Source organism: Protopterus annectens, chromosome 6.part0, assembly GCF_019279795.1.
Source record: "Protopterus annectens isolate FY-2018-M chromosome 6.part0, PAN1.0, whole genome shotgun sequence".
Taxonomy (NCBI): Eukaryota; Metazoa; Chordata; order Ceratodontiformes; family Protopteridae; genus Protopterus; species Protopterus annectens.
The window spans coordinates 1,933,201,411-1,933,219,145 of record NC_056737.1 but is presented as its reverse complement, the minus strand read 5'-3'; the positions used below and the strand labels follow the sequence as shown (position 1 = coordinate 1,933,219,145).

The 17,735-nt window shown below is 38.2% G+C and overlaps 1 protein-coding gene across 2 annotated transcripts in view; it reads right to left on the bottom strand.

Annotated features, from left to right (window-relative positions):
* Window positions 1-17,735, bottom strand: part of PLCD4 (phospholipase C delta 4) — a 946,362-nt gene that overhangs the window by 189,005 nt on the left and 739,622 nt on the right. For both annotated transcript variants that reach the window (XM_044075239.1, XM_044075240.1), the window contains one exon: window positions 3,321-3,437. In XM_044075239.1, the coding sequence (XP_043931174.1) occupies window positions 3,321-3,437 (117 nt within the window). The remainder of the gene's footprint in view (window positions 1-3,320; window positions 3,438-17,735) is intronic.

Genomic DNA, 17,735 nt, shown 5'->3' with positions numbered 1-17,735 from the left:
ATAACTTTCACCTGCTCATGAAAAATGTATTTGCAATGTTTATACAGTTCCCAAACTGCCTCTTCAGCATTCACACCAATATATCCAACAGAAGAGGTGGTGCACGAAGTAAACTGTGCACGGAGAAAACCAACAACAACTCAAATACTCCAGTACATGAAAAAGACGCCAAACAGGGATGCATGCAGATATAGTGCAGCCCCCCCCCACACTTTAACCCGTCAGATTACTTTTTTTTTTTTTTTTTTTTGTACATGTTCAAGTTTTATAACTTCAACCATATGGGATCAACCATATGATATTCGAAGTTATAAAACTTTGATTATGTAATATAGACCCATGAAAGGTCCCAGATCATATTGCAAGCTCCCATTAAATCCAATGTTGGGTTTTAAGAGGACTAAAGATAAATATTTAGATCGAGTTGTAGAAGAAGAGACTATTCAGAAATCTCTGTCATTTCAATTGAAGTTAGATGATCCACAACCTCAACATTTTTATATAGTACTTAAAATCCACAAAAAACTTCCATGCCGCCCTATTGTATAGGTAGGGACTCTTTAATAGATCCCATTTCTTTCTATTTAGAATTTATGTTAAAAGTGCTTTTGGTGTTTGTTAAGAGTCAGAATTAAGGACACAAATCAGTTTTTGTTACTTATGATTGACTTGCAAGTCCCATGTCCGGCCTATTTGGGAATGCTTGATGTTCAGGCATTACATACCAGCATCCCACACCAGGGTGGTGTTCAAGCAGTAAAATGTTGGTTACAATATTCAGATATATACAATAAGAAGGAAGTTGAATTCATATTGACTCTGCTGGGATTGGTGTTAGAATATAATGCATTTTTGTTTGACCAACAGCGGTACCTACAGATTAAGGGTACCACTATGGGAGTTACGTTTGCACCCATTTATGCGGACCTTTTATGGGGTATTTAGAGCAAAAGTATATATATATATATATATATATATATATATATATATATATATATAATGAGAACAACTTGTTTTTGTCTCAGTTGATAATGTGGCTTAGATACTTGGATGAGTTTTGGGTGGTTTGGGATGGCAACTTGGATGGTTGGAAGACCTTTGTATCCTATTTGAACAACAATGAGTTTGGAATACATTTTAGTGGGAAAATGTATTTATTTAATGTTGAGCTCTTGGATGTTAATGTAACTAAGGTTATAGATGGAACTATAGTTATCAATCTCTATCGTAAACCTTTTTCCAAGAACTCATTGTTACATGTTAATAGTTGCCACCCCAGACACATTGTCAACAATAGTTCCAAGGCCCAGTTTTTGAGACTTGAGACACATCTGCACCACTGATAGAGATTTTCAGGTTGAGGCCTACAAACCCAAGTCCAGATTTGTTTCTGGGGTGTATAAAGAATCTTTGATTAAAGAAGCACATCAGCATTCATCTTCAACATTACTTTCAGATCTGTTGAAAGCTAAAGAAGTTAGGCCAATGGATGAAGAGGGTACACTTAGGTTGATAACTACTTCTGGTACCAATATATTTAGGGTCCAAGCCATAGTAGCCAAATATTGGCACATATTAAAAGTGGATAATTTTTTTGCAGCATTATTATTGGATGACAAATGTAGGTTTAGTTACCATAGAGGAAAAACTTTAGGGGAGCGCTTTTCGTCATATAAGAAGGAAAGCACCCATGAGAGGGGTGCATCAGTAAAAACTTTAGTGGGTACCATTTACTGTGGTCATTATAAATTTTGAAAACTGATATCAAGAACCAAATCCTTCACATCTATTAATACCCAGAAGGTTTATGATATAAGACATTTAATAACATGCACAAGTGAATGGATAATATACATGGTATACATGGCAGTATGCCAATGTGGCTCTTTTTATATAGGACAGACATCATGTTCATTCAAACAACGTATATCATTACATGTTAGTTATATTAAATGTAAGCGTTCTCACAGTGCATTATATAAACATAAATTAGCTCATAACACAGCTCATTTTGTATTTTTAGGGATAGATAAGGCGGAGGGTGATCACCTTACGGTTTCAGAAAGGCATGACATTTTGACCAGGAAGGAACGGATGTGGATTATCAGTCTGGGAGCATTGCTCAAACCAGGTCTTAATGACCATTGGTAAAAACTGGTATAGCATCACATTAACAGGTTGATAGGAAATAATTAAGTAATATAGAGGTTTTTTGCATCTGTACATACATACATATATATGTTAATGTATAAGAGTTTATGATACATGCATTCATTTATGGATGCATGTTGTTTCTTTTATACACATTTTTACATTTCAAGTAATGCAAGCATGGCTGCAAAGAGGTTTGGGCCCTTAAATGTATTTATGCACGTGGGTATAAGAGCATAATAGTTTTGTATGGACACGTGCATATCTTAATATGTATGTATGTGTCTGCATATAAAATAATATGTATATATACATATGTATATATAAGTGTGGGTATACATATGAATATGGGTCTATAGCTATCTATCTATTTATATACATATATATATATATATATATATATATATATATATATATATATATATATATATGTATATGTTTATAACAAATTATTTAGTAGCTTTATATTAGCAACCATGATTTTATTAGTTTAGGGGTTTTTTATAAGAGTATTTGCTTCAGAAATTTGGTTAATAAGGACTGTACTGTCGCATTTAATACAGGATGTATATAAGGGGAAAAAGTTTTTGTGACACACACTGATGATGCTGAGTGGCAAAACTGGTCTGTCTGTTGTGGATTATGTGATCCGCCATTAAAGCTCTGCATGCATCCCTGTTTGGGGTCTTTTTCATGTGCTGGAGTATTTGAGTTGTTGCTGATTTTCTCCATGCACAGTTTACTTCGTGCACCACCTCTTCTGTTGGATATATATATATATATATATATATATATATATATATATATATATATATATATATATATATATATATATATATATATATATATATATATATATATATATATATATATATATATATATATAGATATAGATATAGATATGCACACACACACGCGCACACACACACAAACACGAACACACACACACACACACACACACACACACACACACACACATATATATATATATATATATATATATATATATATATATATATATCTCACATTACCTTAAATGCACAACTGTTGGTTAATCTAAACAACAAAAATAAACCTAGAGAGAAATTGTAGTGTGCATCTTTTTCATTAAATGTATATTATAAGCATTTGTTTGAAGATGTGTCCTGCTTTTCTCTTTCAACACTTACCTATTTGGCACCCAACATTCCACATTTCCTGAGGGTTTATATTTGAGGAATCTGTTCTTAGTCCACTGGGATAGACACGAGACAGCTGCCAAGTATTATGGTGAATAAACTCTTCACCTGAAAGTTAAGGAGGCAAGCTGAATTTAATTGCTTTACACAAACAAGCAAGAATGTTATTCAGGGCAAAAATATTCAGCTGTGCAAGACAGATAAAAAAGCACTTAATAAATGCTAATACAATTAAAACAGTTCCACAGACAGCTGGAATCAGAGATTTAACAATTTGGAAATTCAAACTCCCAAATGTTTAACCATTTAAAAAAAAACTTAAAATATTGCACAGTCACATCAATTCTGAGCATAAGAAAGGAAATGGGAGGGAATGTTTACTTTGTCAGTCAGTTGTATGTGCCCTTGTAAATCTAAAGGGAGTCCCAGGTACCTCAAGCAGGCTTACTGTAGACGTACAGGGGCTTGATAATATCTGGTCAGCTATCAAAGTGTGGTATAGCAGTGGAGAGGCAATCCTTCATTTACAAATCTGCATGAATGCTAGGTTGACTATCTAAAATTGGCATATAAATTTGTGTTCTCTAGACTAAGCAGTATGGGGAATCTGCAAACTATACCTGAGCTTTACATTTCTAAGTTGTTTTCAATGTCATATTTAATTGATTCTTAATGCCAGAAAATTTAGAAATCAATAGAAGATAAATCTATGTAATTTTTTGCATTCATTCTTTAATTCATTTTCTAATATAACAAGAAAACACACGACCATTCACTAATAAATATGATCATAAATGTGATGGTAGCAACATAAAATATCTTACAACAAAAGATGGTGATAAACAAGTGTGGTTAACGGAAATGCATTGCAGAACCACACATCAAGTGAGGTTAATGGAAATGCATTGCAGAACTATGCAGTACAAAATATACTGTATACGACAATAAACGTATCACTATCAAGAGTAGAGATATTACAAACATGCAGAGGATTCCATGTGTGATTATTCGACCTAGTGTATGGTACTCTTAGAACAATGCGTTCATAATGCAAGAAACAGTATCATTCTGCCACAAATACAGAATCAGAAATAGAAGTGATTATAGCAATACAGAGTAAGCAAACTTCAAAGATTCAAAGAGCTGACAAGACCCAGAAGTATAATATAAGTGAAAAAGAGGGCTGTAGACGTGAAGACTGGCAGCCCAGACAATGCACCCATTTGGTCATTCCCATGCTGTCACTGAGCAATCACAAATGTGATCACACAATCGTCTTCTTCTGGCTTTTCCCAGTTAGGGGTCACCACAGCAGATCACCTGTCCAGTCATGACTGGCAGTGGAGTTTTAATGTGTTGAGTTGCGAGTCCAGTGCCCAACCTTCCACAGAAGGCACACACATGCACACACTCACACCAAGGGCCAATTTAGAGTATCCAATCCCCCTACAGCATGTCTTTGGTATGTGGAAGGAAACTGGAGCACCCCAAGGAAACCCACGCGACCACAGGGAGGACATGCAGACTCCACACAGAAGGCACCCCAGCCAAGAATTGAACCGGAGAGCCTCTTGCTGTGAGGTGGCAACACTAACCGCCACCGTGGCCGCCCAATGAAACTTTATATACTGTCATACTGTTTTTTTAAGGCTTATTGTGACTTACATGCAGAAAGCTAAAGCAGAGTTTATATATTTAATTATAATGCAGCAGTTCCTAACAAGTCAAAATAGTAACAGATTTTCATATAACACAGTGAAATGAATTCCTTCTGTTGTGTTATTACATAGCAAAGAACATTGGACTGGTAAAGTTACTTATAAACCTTATGGAGACAGAGGATGAAAGAAATGAAAAACATAAAACAGCAATGGGAAGTGTGAATGCAACAGAAAACGAGGGATAACAAAGAATTTGAACAAACCTGCAGCAAAAAGACAGTTTGTCAAGTCAGTATAAAGCAAAAATATGACAATGCACATTTATTTCTTTGAGACAGTGTGTACAACAAACAGTATAATTTGTTGCCATTGATGACTTTTTACCCTCTCAAATGCATTAGTTGCATCTCTTGTGTTACTTTTTGAATACCTTCATCAGTAAAGACTGCTAATGGTCCACTTTTAAGAGCCATTAGTTTATTGAGTTTTGTGACCACCAAGGAAAAAACACAGAACGGTGACTCTTAATTCAATCACAAAGGACTAGAGAACGCTTCATGAAAATGAAAGTAAAGCTACTACAATTGCCAAATGTGGAGGACTTTGCTAGAAAAAAACAATTAGTGTTCAGACAGGCTACACAGTATCCATTCTACTGTGGGGGCTATATAAAAGACACCAAGTTCAGAAACAAGGAATCTTGTATAATTAAGCACAGACTGAAATGAGGATGTGTTAAGGAGGGGAGAGACTAGAGGTAGAAGGACTACACAAGAAAACCTTTTCATACACAAAAAAGGGACAAGGGACACTCTTCTTACAGAGGACTGACTATGTTGACAAGAAATGACAACACAAGCATGAAACTTTATTCAGTCAGGGGCCTTATCACACAAGCCAGATAAAAGCTTCAGTGACTATTTCTTTGCTGAAACTTTGGTATGATGTTAGCAGTGGTGAAATAAATAATTATGATGGTGACTCTAGTCTTGATACTGATCCAGCAAGTAATGACTCCAGAGATGGTCTACATGAAAGTCAAAGCTTAATGCCCATACTTTTCCAAAAGAACTATAACTGGACCTTGGTACATAAACCATTACGCCTGTTTATCTGAAACCTAATATAAAATGCTAATAATAGTTTTCTTTTAAGGGTAATTTGAAAGCAGTGTATAAGCAGCTGTGTTATTTGCTTACTTATTATCTGAATTTGATTATTGGGATAATATTATAAACACAAAGGATCAAGTTCAGTCACATACCAGGAGTAACAGTCAAACTACAAATGAAATACAAACTATACAGCTTAATAAAAACTGTCAAACATAAGGAATACCATTCTTTATAAAATGTGCATGATTGTTATACCTGAAGATAAATACATTCTCTGTAATCACAGCCAATATAAGTTGCATTCAAAGAGTTCCTAAAACAATTATACTGATTTATGGAGGGAGCACAAGATTTAGGAAGGTGGTAGTACTGTCTGATTCCGTATAAGGAAGATACTGAGGAATTAGGTCATGCCATTATGGTTAAAGTATCTGTACTGGGCAGTATGACAAGGAGTTTGTTAAATTTTGGTTAAAACTGAGATGAGTCCATTATTTTAGCAAAGGGGGAGAGGGATTTCCAGACCGTGGTTCCCAATCCTGAGAAGCTATGGATACTGCAGTGGAGCTTATTGTGAAATCTCTGTAGTGCAACAGCACAGCACTGTTAGGGAAGGACATGAGGTTATAGATACAGTAGCTCTAAGAGACAGTCTTCTTGTTAAAATGAAAAAGAGCTTCCTTTCAAAAGTTTAATAGAAAGGATCCTAGGAAATGGAAGTCAGTTTGTTTTGGTCAGGACTGAGTAATTATGCCCCATACATGGATCTAAAGGGATGAACCAGCAAATCTGGTGGGTAGTAATTTGGAAAGAAGGAATATTTTTCTGGAAGGCAGCTAGTGACAGCCCATACTCTAGCTGAAAAAATAGGATCCCCTTTTGTAAGGAATATTTTTTCTTGCAAAAAAAAATAGGTGATTTTCTTAACCCAGATCAGAAATTTATGAATTTTGGATTGCATTTGATTAGTGGATTAGTTGAATAATAGAAGGATACATTTTGGTACAGATAAATCTGAGACATCTAAATACTGTAGTGGTTTTGAGTAGTACTTGGTTGTAGCCAGCAGTGTGCCAGTTTTCAGGAACCAAGTCTTTGAGAACTAAGCTAACTTTTTATTTGGTTCCAAATATCATTTTCTTTAATTTCCTGGGACTTAGAAGGAGTTTCATGTTTAGTGACCATGTTGAACTTTTTTTTTCTGCAGGGAGAATTACCTGATATCCTTGTCCACTGATATCATACCCCTTGCACAATCTATTACTCCAGAACTTCCTTCAGGCTTCCTCGTGCTGCATAACCCAGATATATTGCTTTTCAAGCAGCCCATGTATCTTTAAATGGAGTAGCCTCTTGGCAAGGGGGGTCATGACTATCCCATGAATAGATAGGGGAGTGGAAAGACAGAGTCTATCATATTGTGGATGGCTGGTTCTGTTTTGTGAATTTACTTTGGGAAATTAAACCTCAGCTCCCACAATATGTGGAATATGACTTTATGCTTAGGATGTGCAGTAAGCATGCCATACAGGATTATGCTCTACCTCTGGAATGATACATCTCTTTTAACACCCTGCCCAACTACATGAGCTGAATGCAGCCATCTCAGTGACTCCCAATCCACCAAGAATCATGAGGCACAGGCGGACCCCTGCATCATTCCACAGTTACCCTCTTTCAGAGGGTTGAGCAGACTTACATATTATCATTCCTCTCCCTCCCACCATCAGCTCCTTCAGCACCAGAATCACTTCTCCTATCCAGGTCATCTGGGTCACAGTCACAGCTTCATACTTCTGTGCCATAAAACAAACTGTAGGTTGAGTTATTTTTAGTTGTTATGAGAGAAAGCTATTAGAGTGAACAAGCTCTTCACCTGAATGTTAAGGAGGCAAGCTGAATATATTGTTTTACAGAAAGAATACAAACTTTTATTGCTCGTGGAGGGTAGAAATGTTTGGATAAGAAGACCAAAAAACACAGAAAAATGTTAAATATGATTAAGCCAAGACCACAAACAACTGAAATCAGAGATCTTACAACATGGAATGTCAACCTTTTAAACTTCTTTTAAAGAGTAACTGGGAGTTTGGACAATTTATTAGAGAGACTCTTTAGAAAAAAATAATAAAAGGAAGCTGTTACAGAGCTTTTTGGAATTTCTTTTGCTATTGTGTTGGAAGGTGATTGCTGAGATTAATTTGCCAGTTTTACAAAGGAGAACATTGGAAAAATAGTATTTGAACTTGTTCTTTGTACTAAGATCCATAACAAAGTAAATTAATAAACTATAGCAAACACTTTTGCTAAATTGGTGAATATGGCACCAATTAGTTTGCCTTTACCAATGTTGATGAGAGTATCAATTATGACAATCTAAAAGCTGTGCTGGTTTCTGGACAGACTTTTGTATTTTATTTTTGACTAAGGTGAGTTAGTATACATTACATTAAGTACTGGAATGATGTAAATAACTGCATTATGCAACTGATTTTGAGTTTTTGAACTTTGGAGAGACATTTAATAACTGCCATTCTCCATGCGGTGAAACAGGAATATGGTGTTTACAAATTAATAGTTTCTATACAAAAATAATAGTTTCTGTCATTTCTAGTGTCTATTTTCTGTCATTTTTATATTTTTGTCTCTATAATCACAGGTTGTACTGTACTAGCAGTAGTCTTACTTTATGATCTTTACAAAGCTTAATGAACCAGTGATAAAGGCGGTCCGACCCTTTTAGGACGTCACTGACAATTTGGTTGAGCAGAGTATCTATTTCTTTTCTTTCTTTTCTCCTAAGAGAGTGAAAATAGAAATGCAGAATGAATAGGGGTAGGGGTAAGGTAGTTATGTTATTTGTTTTATTTAAAAAAAAATGTGTTTATTTGGCAAATTTATTTTTCATTGCAGGTGTGACATATTACTGACGTTTCCCATTAAACACTTCATATATATGTATGCATGTATGTGTATATATATATATATATATATATATATATATGTGTGTGTATATATATATATATATATATATATATATATATATATATATATATATATATATATATATATAGATGTGTGTGTGTGTGTGTGTGTATGTATATGTCTTTGTATGTATATGCGTATGTATATATATATATATATATATGAACCATATATATATATATATATATATATATATATATATATATATATATATATATGGGTCTACTACTAAAGACCGAAATGACAATTCCCTGACACAAAACTCACCGACGCCAGACGACCGACAGGTAAGTGTACCGACAGGGTGATTTGCCGACAGCGGAAAGACCGACAAGGGAATGTGTGATCGCGACCCGGTAAGTGTACGATAGTGACGGAGTTAGGAGCGGTCAGGTAAGTGTGCGAGATTGTGGGATGTCGGGTTAGGCTGTGGGAAAGGTGAGTGTGTGTTCGTGTTGGAGGTAGGGTTCGGGTAAGGTAAGTGTGTGCTAGTGAGGGACTGTAGTTTAGGGACGGGTTAAGTGAGTTGGGGTTAGGGTGCAGGTAGGTGATGTGTGCGTTAGTGTCGGAGCTTGGGCTAGGGGTGGGTTAAGTGAGTTAGGGTTAGGTGCAGGTAGGTGATGTGTGCGTAGTGTCGGAGCTTGGGCTAGGGGTGGGTTAAGTGAGTTAGGGTTAGGGTGCAGGTAGGTGATGTGCGTTAGTGTCGGAGCTTGGGCTAGGGGTGGGTTAAGTGAGTTAGGGTTAGGGTGCAGGTAGGTGAAGTGTGCGATAGTGTCGAACCTTAGGGTTAGGGTTTGGGTCAGGGCTAGTGTGTATGCTATGTAGTGTCGGTGTTGTTTACGCCCGTGTCGGTGTTCTGGTGTTCGTGTTTTGCTGTCAGGTTTGTGTGTTGTCGGTTATTTGGCGTCGGTGAGTTTTGTGTCGGGGAATCGTCGTGTCGGTGTTTAGAAGTAGACCCATATATATATCTATATATATATATATATATATATATATATATATATATGGATTCACTTCAGAATATCAAAGGTTTAAAACTTCGAATTTTACATGGTTGAGACCATATGATTGAATTTTCAAAACTTTGATATTCTAAAATAAATAGAAAAACAAAACAAAACCAGGTTCCCCATCGTTTTTGCAGGGGGGCAAGCCTCCCAGCACCTCCCACACCCCCGTTACTTAAATATACCAACTCCAAGATCGCACTATAGTGAGGAAAAGGGAAATCTCCCATTCTGCACTGTATGCAGATCTCTGTTCAGAATTTCAAAGTTTTAAAACTTTGATCATATGGTCTCAACCATCTGAAATTCGAAGTTCTAAACCTTCTATATTCTGAAGGGAACCCATACATATATATATATAGGTTCACAGGTGTGTACTAGGCTAATGGCCCTGGAGCCTTTACAAGCCTACCCCCACAGAAGTGCCCTGACATCGTTCCGCCCAGCGTTAGTTCCCAGTCCCTCTATCAAGTAGATTCACTGGAGTGATCCCCAGGGTGGACTTTCTATTACCCATCCACTCACCAAGATTTCTCTTGAAGAGGGACAGTGAGGTGCTCTGCTTGACATGTACGGGAAGTCTATTCCAGAACACGGCCAGTCTCTGGGTGAGGAACCTGTCCCTCCAGCATGTTCTGTTGGTTGTGGTAATGAGGTGGAAGTCTCTGGAGTGTGTGGTCTGGAGGGATTGGGATTTCTTTAGGTGTAGCATTTCTAACAGAGCTGGGTCAGACATGGCTTCATAAGTCAAGCAGAGATCACCTCTAAGTAGGCAATATGAGACAGAGAATAGCTGGAGGCTTTTCAGTCTGTCCGTGTAGGACATGTGTTTAATGCCTAGGATCCTCTTCGTGAGGTACTTCTGTGGCCTTTCCAGCTGTTGCAGGTGTCTAGTGAGGTACATACCAAATGGGGCATTATACTCGATGATTGTTCTAATGAGGGAAGAGTAGAGAGAGAGAGAGACAATGACCTCTTTCTTCCTGGATGCAAAACCCTTGGTATTGAGATGTGCCACATAGAAGGACTTTCTGACCACAGTGGCAATGTGGTGGTCAAAGGAGAGGGTGCTGTCAACCTGCATCCCAAGATCTCTTATAATGCCTTCAGTGTTCAGTGGGTTCCCACTGATGTGGTAATTAGTGGGAACTGAGTTTTTACCAAAGGGGATGACGACACATTTTCTGGCATTAATCTTAAGGCCATGGTTTCGACACCAGTCATTGGTCTCAGTGAGGCCTTTCTGTAGGATGTCTGCATCACTTGGGGAGTTAATAATGGCTTCCAGCTTGCAGTTGTCTGTGAACTTGGTCAGCCAGAGTCCCTTTGTGTTGGCCTTGACTTCTGAGAAGTGGATGCCAGACAGGAGAGGACCCAGGGCTGATCCCTGTGGGACTCCAGTTGTGATTGGTCGGCAGTCTGTCTTGGAGTCCACTACTTTCACACTGTGTGTTCTATCTGTGAGCCAATTTGCAACTCACCTGGTGATACAGGGGTTGATGCCTAGTTTGGTGAGTTTATCAATAATTCCTGAGTGAGGAATGGTATCAAAGGCCTTGGCCAGATCGAGGTAGGTTGTATGCACTGCCTTACCTTCATCTACAGCCCTGGTGATTGACTCAAAGAAGTCAACCAGCTTGAGCAGGCATGATCTCTCTTTCACAAAGCCAAATTGCATGGGGTCTAGAGTTTGGAGGTTTCCTATGTCTTTGTTAATCAGGTCCATGATGATGCACTCCATAGCTTTACATACTAGACTCATCAGGCTAATGCAGCGATAATTCCCAGGGTCTGTAGTTGCACCCTTTATGGAGAGGGATGACTGTAGCAGTGCACCATTCTGTAGGGACAAAGCCTGAGGTGAGGCTGTGACTGAAAAGGGCACAGAGATGTGGTGCCAGTTCACATTGTAGTTCATGTAGAACACAGCCAGGGATATTATCAGGTCCCATGGAAGCTGTATTCTTGGCCGTGGACAATGCAGCTTTAACCTGTGCTGCAGTAATGCTGGGTGCCTGGCATTCTTCTGGTATTGTGATTCGTCCTTTGGGGGGGTAAAGTTGGCACCGAATCTGTCAGCCAGTATGTTGGCAATATCTGTTGGCTCTGTATAGGAGGTACCATTGTGCAGTAACTCAGAGCAAATCTAGGTATTGCCATGGAGGTTCTTGATATAACTATAGAAGGCTTTCTGATTGTTTTTAGAGTCTGCCACAATTCTTCCTTCATAGCTGGCTTTGGAGGATTTGATGAGGGATCTCAATTTTTCCCAAGTCTTGGGACTTCACCTTTTTCTGCAACAGTTTCTTCCTTCTGTTGTAGAGTTTATTAATGGCAGGGGACCACCAGATTGGCTTCCTTTTCTTGGAGGAGAGCATCTTGGTTCTGCTGGGTATGGCTAGTTCCATGCATTTATGTACATGTTCATACAGTGTACTGGTGTGTGAGTCGGCAGTAATGCAGCTATTTCCCATTGGCATGGGTGCTGTGAAGTTAGCCACCTCTGTTTTTAGGATCCCAAAGTCAGCTTTGGAGAAGTTTTTCAAGGTGGTAACCTTTGCAAGGGGTGTAAGTGAGATGTGGATTTCCATGGTGATTAGTTTATGGTCGATTCTGACCTGGGAGGGATTGACTATTGGTGTAGAGCAATTGTCATCCATGTTAGTAATAACCAGGTCAAGGATTTTGCTTCCTCTAGTGGGGGTCAAAATGAGCTGGCCCAGGGCATTGGAACTGATGAATTCCAGGAAGCGTTGGGTCAGTGTATTGGTGCTTGAGTAGTTTTCCCAGTTGAAGGAGAGTAGTTGAAGTCTTCTAGTATGAGAGTGTTGGGTTGGACCTTGATAGATTCCAGGGTGTGTAGGAGTGTGGAATGAGAGTCTATGGACATAGTTGGGACCTATAGCAGGCTATGACCTGGATCACTGTCTTACCCAATGTTAGTTGCACCTGAAGTATCTCAGATGCGTTATGCTGGGATACTAGTCTGGAGGTGTGTATATCCTTTATGAATATGGAGACATCACTGCCTTTGGAGCTTCGGTCCATGTTTTGGGGCCAAAAGGTGTAGAATGAGTTATAGCCTGGCAGCGCAGGGGGTACTTTCTGACACCTTAAACCAGGTCTCCATTAAAGCACAAATGTCGATGTTCTCCATTTTGAGGAGTGCTTTGAGTGAGTGCATCTTGAGATTTAGATATCTAGCAGTAGCATAACCCTCAGATTGCCTTTATTTATATCTGTTATGGTGATTATTTGGTCTTTGGACCACCTCCTAAAAAAGGCACTATAGGAGTGGCAAGAGCCTTAGCCAGTACCCAGAAACCCAGGGGTGACAGATGTAGGCCATTTCTTGCAAAGTATCGAGGTCTGTCAATCATGTCATCCCAAGCAGACAAAACCTTAGCCAATTGTTGAAGTCAATCTTTTTTTTGTTTGTACTGGAATATCATTCTGGGTGACGGTAGGATACTGCTCAGGGCTAGGGTCATACCTGCCTGGGCCACATAATCTGAGAGATCCACCATGTCTCTTTTCATGTAGTCCAGGGAGGTGCATCTCAGGTCATTCACACCCACACAGACAATGACAGAGCCATACTTGCACTTGTTGTGGAGTGACCTGAGTGCGTGTGTTATTTGTCGGATTCTGGCACCTGATAAACAGCTGACTGTTATCTTCTCCTTATTCAACCTAGTGAGTGGGACATCTGTGTGCCTCACTTTTGAGTTACCTATGATTAGTGTATTGGGCAAGGTGTATAGCCTTAGGGGCTAAGGTTGAGGGTCACACTGTAGAGGTGAGATATATGTCCTGCGGTTTGTGCTGTGTTGTGGTGGTCAAGTGCGTTTCTGTCTTGGAGGTCTCTGCTGTTTGGTTTTTTATATATATATATATATATATATATATATATATATATATATATATATATATATATATATATTTATGTGTGTATGTAAGCCAAATTTACAGTGATACAGCTTATTAGTCCCAATGAGCGAAGGGGTGATCTGGTGAATAGGACTGAGACTGCAGAAAGTAAATGGATTATTAGGCTAAGGGCAGACTGTGGCAAGGGACTTAATGATAAAGTTCCCCTGAAACCAATTCTAGATGCTTGGAGTTTGAAGTAAATTATCTATGTGTATAATGGTGTAAGTTTTTATCTCCCTATACTGTCATTTTTTTTCATTTGTATTTTACTGGTTGCTTGTTTTTAAATGATTTTTTATGAATAGTTTATGTTGACTATTACTTTAAAAACTATCCATTTGACTGTGATATAATGCTGATGTTTTAATGATTGTGAAGTTTTTATTGGACCATGCCTTTTAATTGTATCTATATAAATGTTGTTTTTATTGAGTGTTTATAGTCTGACGAAGCAGTGTTACGATACTGTAAAAGTGCTTACTACAATAAAGTGCCTGTTGATCTATACATTTGGCTTCATTTTGGTCTCACCTTTGACATATTCTACTGTTTGGACTTGCTCTTCTTGGTGTGACCATTCTTCTGAGCTCCTGGATTTTTTAGTATACATCGTAGTTGTACATATGCATCTAGTCCTGTATAATCCATGATGAAAATTATTTTGTATCAATTGCATGTTAGTCAATGTTGTCAATATTGCATGTCTCATTTCTCAAAGAGGGAGGATGTAGAATAACATGTGTTGTACCTTTAAGAAGCATTTCTAAGACCAGAACATGCAGTATAAATAGCAAGCACATGCTAGCTTCAGTGCCATGCTGTGGGCACAACCAGAGAGTGAACATCTATGCATGAGACAACTAGTTTGTATATATATATATATATATATATATATATATATATATATATATATATACATATTTATGCTTGTGTATAATAAAGCTGTTTGAACAGAACCCACTATGTTTGTTCACTTCATCCTGACTAGACAAGTGACACGGGTCAAGCTCCCCTACACCTTCTACACCCCATACTGCTTAAGTATGCCAGCTCTAAAACTGCACTACAAATGGGGAAAGGGCAAAACCCCAGTCCCTGCTATAACATGATCTCATATAACAAGCTTCCGGCTTTTTGTGCACTTCTAAAGAAGCCAGTAGCACACGAGTTTGACTTTTTGAATTTAGACTTTTGTTGATAATCTTCTTGGATTTGAAATTACATCCCTTAGACATAGTGAATATTTCCCATATCTATCTATCTTTATATCTATATCTATATAGCTCTCTCTCTATATATATATATATATATATATATATATGTGTGTGTGTGTGTGTGTGTGTGTGTGTGTGTGTGTGTGTGTGTGTGTGTATATATATATATATATATATATATATATATATATATATATGTATAGGTGTCTGTCTGTCTATATAAATATATCTATATAGGCCTACTTAATTTATTCAGGACCTATGCACTGACAATCAAAACGTTGGCCACAAAACATTGATAATGCAAATGTCAACTCTGTACTATGCATGTGCCAAGCAATTTCCTCTGTGCATGTAAATTTAAAGCTTAACCTCTCCAATACACAACTGGAAGTTTGCCCAACGTGTCATCAAAAACAACAGCATACTCCAAAAAAATTGTGTTAGTGAAGCTGAAACTGGGACATGTGCTTATATGCTAAACTTCTCTGGTAAAAGAAAGCAGATGCATTCTCAAACTGTCTTTGACACCCAATAAATTGCTGCACAGGTCTTCAAACTACATAGAATAATAAGCTATAACAGCTCCTGGCCACATAACATGAAAGCACTACTGAGCCTTCGGTCTGAATTTCCTCACCTCCATAAGCAACAAGTTTCACAAAACTGGCCACATTTAGTTGTTCACTTGCTCTCACCTTAGCAAATGTGTCTGCTAGCATAACATTACACTTTGAACCAGTGTCTACTTTGAGCTCATTGGGTTTATTGATACGGCAAAATACGTCATTCTTTGCCAATAAACTACTGCATCAATTCTTTCACCAACTACTGAACACCATCTACATAGAAGGCAGACTGTTGCAGTTCTTCTTGATTAATTTGCTTTTTCTATGAGGCTTACTTGATTTATGAAATTTTTGAAAATGGTCCATTTCTTACATTTATGGCATTGCTGACCAAATGCTAACCACTTTTTTCTTTTAGACTCATGGGTGGCACCATAATTGCAACAGTTAACAATAAAGCTTGACTTAGGTTTTGCTGATTCACCCTTGTACTGCATTGAGCATGCTTTTTAATTGCACTAGTCTTAGAACTTGCTGGAAGATTGTGGAATTTCCTTGCCACACCCACAGAGGCTACAGCTGCCACTTGCTTAGGCCTGTTTCTGTCAGCCACATGTTGAATGCTCTGGAGCCTGCTGAAACCATGTTCTTATAATTTGCAATCATATTCATGCGACTTTTTGTAACTTCGTGGATTTGACAAATCTCAACGGCTTTGCTCAGCATTAAATCGCTGCCACAAAGCAAAATCTTTCTCACAGCAGCACTATTCATACCACAGCGAGCCTGTCCTTTATTAACTCATCTTTTAAATCACCAAACTTACATGTTTTAGCTTTGCTCCTCAGGTTAGTAATATAAGCTGAAAAAGTTTCTCCTTGCTTTTGCTTTAGCTCTCCTGTATAAAACAAATGCCTCTCTAATGTAATATTGGTCTGGGGGTTACATATATCCCTGAACCTGTGCTTCAAACACTCAAGTCTTCCCTCTATTCAGCCTGTACAATAATACAACGATTTTCCCCTTCACCTTCATACACTGCTGATGCATATACAAATGAATGCTCCCTTTCAATGGCTTCTGACCCTGCTAGGTTTAGCAAAATGAATGCCCTGGTATGTGCATCTTTATCAGAATAAGTTGCTTGTATGAATATATCGTACTCTTGCTCAAATATTCTCCAAATCAATGCAATATTCTGATTAAATACAAATGGTAGTTGTTTTTGAAAGCCATCTGCCATAGTAATACAGCTCGGTGATGACTTTTGCCAGTATGCACGAACACACACACATATACATACGCCAGAAATGCATGCCAGTACTTGAAACCATGCCCGATAGCAAAAGTCTCTGTATAACTGAACTTTGCAAAATACGTTTCCTGGGCACTGTAATACTTTTGAAATCACTGTACTGTAAAAGTCACTTATCATTATAAGAAACATTTCAAATAACTGCACTGTGTGAATAAACTAGGCGGAAGAAGCTGAGAGTAAGAAACATTTTTCGAAGTAACTGCACTTTGCGAATAAACAGTACACAGCACATTGAAATTTCCCCAAAATGGCTGTACTTTGCTAAACAGCTCTGTGTAGTGCAAGAAACACTATTGGCAGGATTCACGAAACCTCTGTGTAAGAGTTAGCAAGTCTTACACGGAGGCTGCAGTTAAACGGTGTGATGTCAGCATGCCATGCATATTCATGAGGGCATGCTGAATCACACCCTAGGCTAACACGGTCCGTGTAGGAAAGTAGGGGGCGTGTCCGCATGGTGAGTCCTGCAAAGGGACACACCCCCAGAAGAATCACAGTCCCGAAAGGAAACACCCACAAGCGAGTCCGCGGAAATGTCAAGAAGCACAACAGCACACATGCCCCCACAGACTATAAACCCAACTGTAATGTAAAACATAAAAAT